Source organism: Priapulus caudatus, unplaced genomic scaffold (genome assembly GCF_000485595.1).
Source record: "Priapulus caudatus unplaced genomic scaffold, Priapulus_caudatus-5.0.1 Scaffold1096, whole genome shotgun sequence".
NCBI classification, from domain to species: Eukaryota; Metazoa; Priapulida; class Priapulimorpha; order Priapulimorphida; family Priapulidae; genus Priapulus; species Priapulus caudatus.
In genome coordinates this window covers 53307-57229 of record NW_014578157.1, presented here as the reverse complement: position 1 = coordinate 57229, position 3923 = coordinate 53307, and the positions used below count along the sequence as shown (strand labels likewise).

The 3923-nt window shown below is 47.7% G+C and overlaps 1 protein-coding gene across 1 annotated transcript in view; it reads right to left on the bottom strand.

The window, feature by feature from the left end:
* LOC106815357 (ral GTPase-activating protein subunit beta-like) overlaps nt 1-3923 on the bottom strand; it is a 37881-nt gene that overhangs the window by 12718 nt on the left and 21240 nt on the right. Inside the window, exon 7 of the mRNA XM_014819807.1 lies at nt 2207-2328. Coding sequence (XP_014675293.1) covers nt 2207-2328 — 122 coding nt within the window. The remainder of the gene's footprint in view (nt 1-2206; nt 2329-3923) is intronic.

Here is a 3923-nt window from a genome sequence, read left to right as displayed (position 1 = left end):
CCTTCGTGGGTCAGCGTGCCCCTCTACCCCTACACGACCTTCGTGGGTCAGCGTGCCCCTCTACCCCTACACGACCTTCGTGGGTCAGCGTGCCCCTCTACCCCTACACGACCTTCGTGGGTCAGCGTGCCCCTCTACCCCTACACGACCTTCGTGGGTCAGCGTGACCCCTGTGTGACCTCACCTGCCGGAGCTGCTAGTGCCGCCACGCAGGTGGATGCGGAAGAGTCCGCTTTGCAGCGCGTGCACGAAGATGAGGAATGTGTCCTTGTCGCATGGACGCGCCGCCTCCGGGCTGCTAAGCTCAGCCATCAGTTCACCTGAAGCACACACACAGCAGGATACGAAATTAACGGGGGTGTCCGGAGTCAAATACTCCCTGATTTACTGTCGGACTCCCTGATTTGACATGTGCAGGAGTCCGTGTGGCACCGTGAAAATTCTGCTATACTAACTAGTTCGTTCCAGAGCATGACCTCGCGGCATGTTTCAGTAAATGCCCAATTTTTGTTAATATATTTAACAGACTGCAGACTCCCTCATTTTGCTGCGGACTCCCTCTTTCATAGGGTAGGGAGTCAACGGACTCCCTTGTTCAAAAGTTAATTTCTACCCCTGCACACAGAGAGAGAACCTGAGCACAAGTGCGGGTATGAGAAGTGCTGGCTGGTCTGTGTCGCGAAGTCATTACCCTCGATGGGGACGCGTGTGGTATGCACATTAATTTCGGTTGGTGGGAACGTGATAGCATATAATACCATGTGCTTACCTGCGCATAATGATGATGATATTATACTGATATTTTAAACGTTTAACAATAATCATCTTAAATCTTGACCATGCTCTCCCTCTAACTAACGCAGTTCAACACTTCATCTGTGAATATCGAACAGACAACCATTCAAATTTTTGGTATAAAGATTCATTCATCAAAAATTCGCCTTTTACTGTTACTACGTGAACTAAGAGTACTCCCATGGGAGGCAACGGATGCCTCGATCGTAGACAGCCACGTACTTGCAGGGAAGCTCTCGTTGTCCTCGAAGCTTTCCAGCCACACGAGCATCACCTTCATCTCGTGACCGACGACACTCAGCTGCCGGCTCCAGTGCTTCTTCTTCCGCATCGAGTTGGAGGCGTTGAGATCGGGCGAGGCAGTCGGGCTGTCGCTCATCCTCTCTACCTGCTCACAGATGGGAAAACGTATCACTGCCCGATATACATTGTGCCAGGAGTAGCAGTAGCAGTAGCAGCAGCAGCAGCAGCAGCAGCAGTAGCAGTAGCAGTAGCAGTAGCAGTAGCAGTAGCAGTAGCAGTAGCAGTAGCAGCAGTAGCAGTAGCAGTAGCAGTAGCAGTAGCAGTAGCAGTAGCAGTAGCAGTAGCAGTAGCAGTAGCAGTAGCAGTAGCAGCAGTAGCAGTTGCAGTAGTAGCAGTAGCAGCAGCAGCAGCAGCAGCAGTAGCAGTAGCAGTAGCAGTAGCAGCAGTAGCAGTTGCAGTAGCAGTAGTAGCAGCAGCAGCAGCAGCAGCAGCAACAGTAGCAGCAGCAGCAGTAGCAGCAGCAGCAGTCGCAGTCACAGTAGCAGTAGCAGCAGCAGCAGCAGCAGTAGCAGCAGCAGCAGCAGCAGCAGCAGCAGCAGCAGCAGCAGTAGCAGTCGCAGTAGCAATAGCAGTAGCAGCAGCAGCAGCAGTAGCAGTAGCAGTAGCAGTAGCAGTAGCAGTAGCAGTAGCAGTAGCAGCAGCAGCTCTTTTGTATCAGAAGTGCCATAATATAGACACACTATAGCATCTATATTATGAGACTCCTGATTGTCTACCATTGTATGTTTTGTATACCATCTCGCGATACGTGTTGTGTAGTATTATCATGGGTCAGGTCGTATATAAGTCAAAGAATATTACGCTTCGTACACCACGGTCACCACCGCGTGACCACAAAACACAATGCATGATAACACGTTTAATTTCATACCAGGGCATGAAATGTGTCACATACCATCACATCAGAAGGGAAAAAAAAAAATATTTGTGTCCCTTTCAGGCACATCTAGCTTCTTACATCTCTAACGTTAACAGCATTCATTTGACTACACAATGCACAGCTCCACGCCCTCGCGGCCATTTTGTATGTACGAACAATATCAATAGGAGACGAATAAAGAAAAGCAGGAGAATAATACAAATTAAACAGAGCAAGCATCCGTCATACCCTGTCTTTATCAGTCTTTTGCTTCTCCAGGTCCAGCTCCAGGCGTAGCGCAGACCTGGCAGAGACGGCAGTGCCATCTGCTGGCGTCCTGGTCGAGTTGGACAAGGGAACGTATGGGAACTCTGCAACATGGCGGGAAGAGACGTGTTAGTAGAGAGCCAGCGAGGGACGCATGCGGTGTTCTAACACCCATGCGTGTGTCAACGCTGATTCGCCGTCGGCGAGAAATGCACACTACACGCGAAGCGAACGACAACACAAAACAGCGGGGCCATAATAAAAATATTGTTTGTTTGCCCTCACTCGACCGACCCGCCAAAAAGAGGCCGACTCAAAATTTTTTATTGATCTTTCCCATTCTTTTTTTTTTACAAATTGTATCACTGTACATTATATAAATCTGTAGGCAATACATTATATGTACCAAGCCAAACAAACATTCAATATAAAAGGTATCTCCACACAAGCGCACCGGAGCATACATGTAGACACCATGCTGAATTTGTAAAAAGACCCCCCCTAAAAAGAAGCCTACCTACCTACCCAAACTTTTCAGCCTGGGTCGGGTGAGGGCAAACAAAGTTTTTTTTAATTGTGGCCCGGGCGCGCAAATCTAGCGTGCAGTCCTAATACGCTGCCAAACTAACGTTGAGTAAACGATCGAATTTTTAAAATTCAAGCGAATCAAGCAATCAAGCGAAGCACGAGCAATCGAGTGCGTTTTTCAAATACATACTCGCTGCAAAAAAGCATCAACTCTATCATCACAATCACAATGCTAGGAGACATTAACCAGGCACGTGTATATAGTGCTACAACTAGCGGTCAGCACGAGCAATGACATGCAAGCGGGCACACATGCATAAAGTGATGACAGGATCAACTTTCCTTCGCATCGTGTTCTCCGGATGAGCATGATACAACGATGACACAATGTAACGCGATCAAATTCACACATCATGTTCTCTGGAGGACATTGTATGATGATACCAGCTGACGCGATCGAATTCATGACAATTTCTCTGGGTGGCACATTAATTACCATGACATCATGTACCGCGACAAAATTTGTGCGTCTCCCTCCGGGTGACACGATAAAATGACGTCACGTAACGAGATCAACTCTGCAAATTACGTTCTAAGACGACACGATACAGTGAGTGACGTCATGTAACGCGGTCAACTTTGCATATCATGTTCTCCGGATGGCATGATACGATGACGTCATCTACATTTCCCATCCACGCAGCAGTGCAGATGTATTCCTTGTCACGTACAAGGATAGCGAACAACACAGCAGAGGAGTTGTGTCAGGTGTGCACTGTGTGGTGCGGTGAGGTGAGTGCCTGTCATGTTGCATCACTCACAATCTTATATACTATGTCACCTAACGCGTCATCGCCTAGTGTATCGCCTATTTATTACTTCGCACCTCCCCTTCAATGTCAATGGATATTTTATTTATATATATATATATGAATATATTATTCTGAATATTTTACATGTACCCACTATCCACCACTGTGTGTGTCACCACCCATGCTGCCACATGTTTTTACTAATTCACCTCCTGTGTCATCACCTGCTACTAAGTGCCCAATGCTAGGTTTCATCATGTCATATTAGCTACAATGTACACTTTACTTACGCTGAGAGGGTCTATGTCCCCCAGGGTACTATCGGAGGGTACCCTGGGTACGGTTCGATATATTGGAAC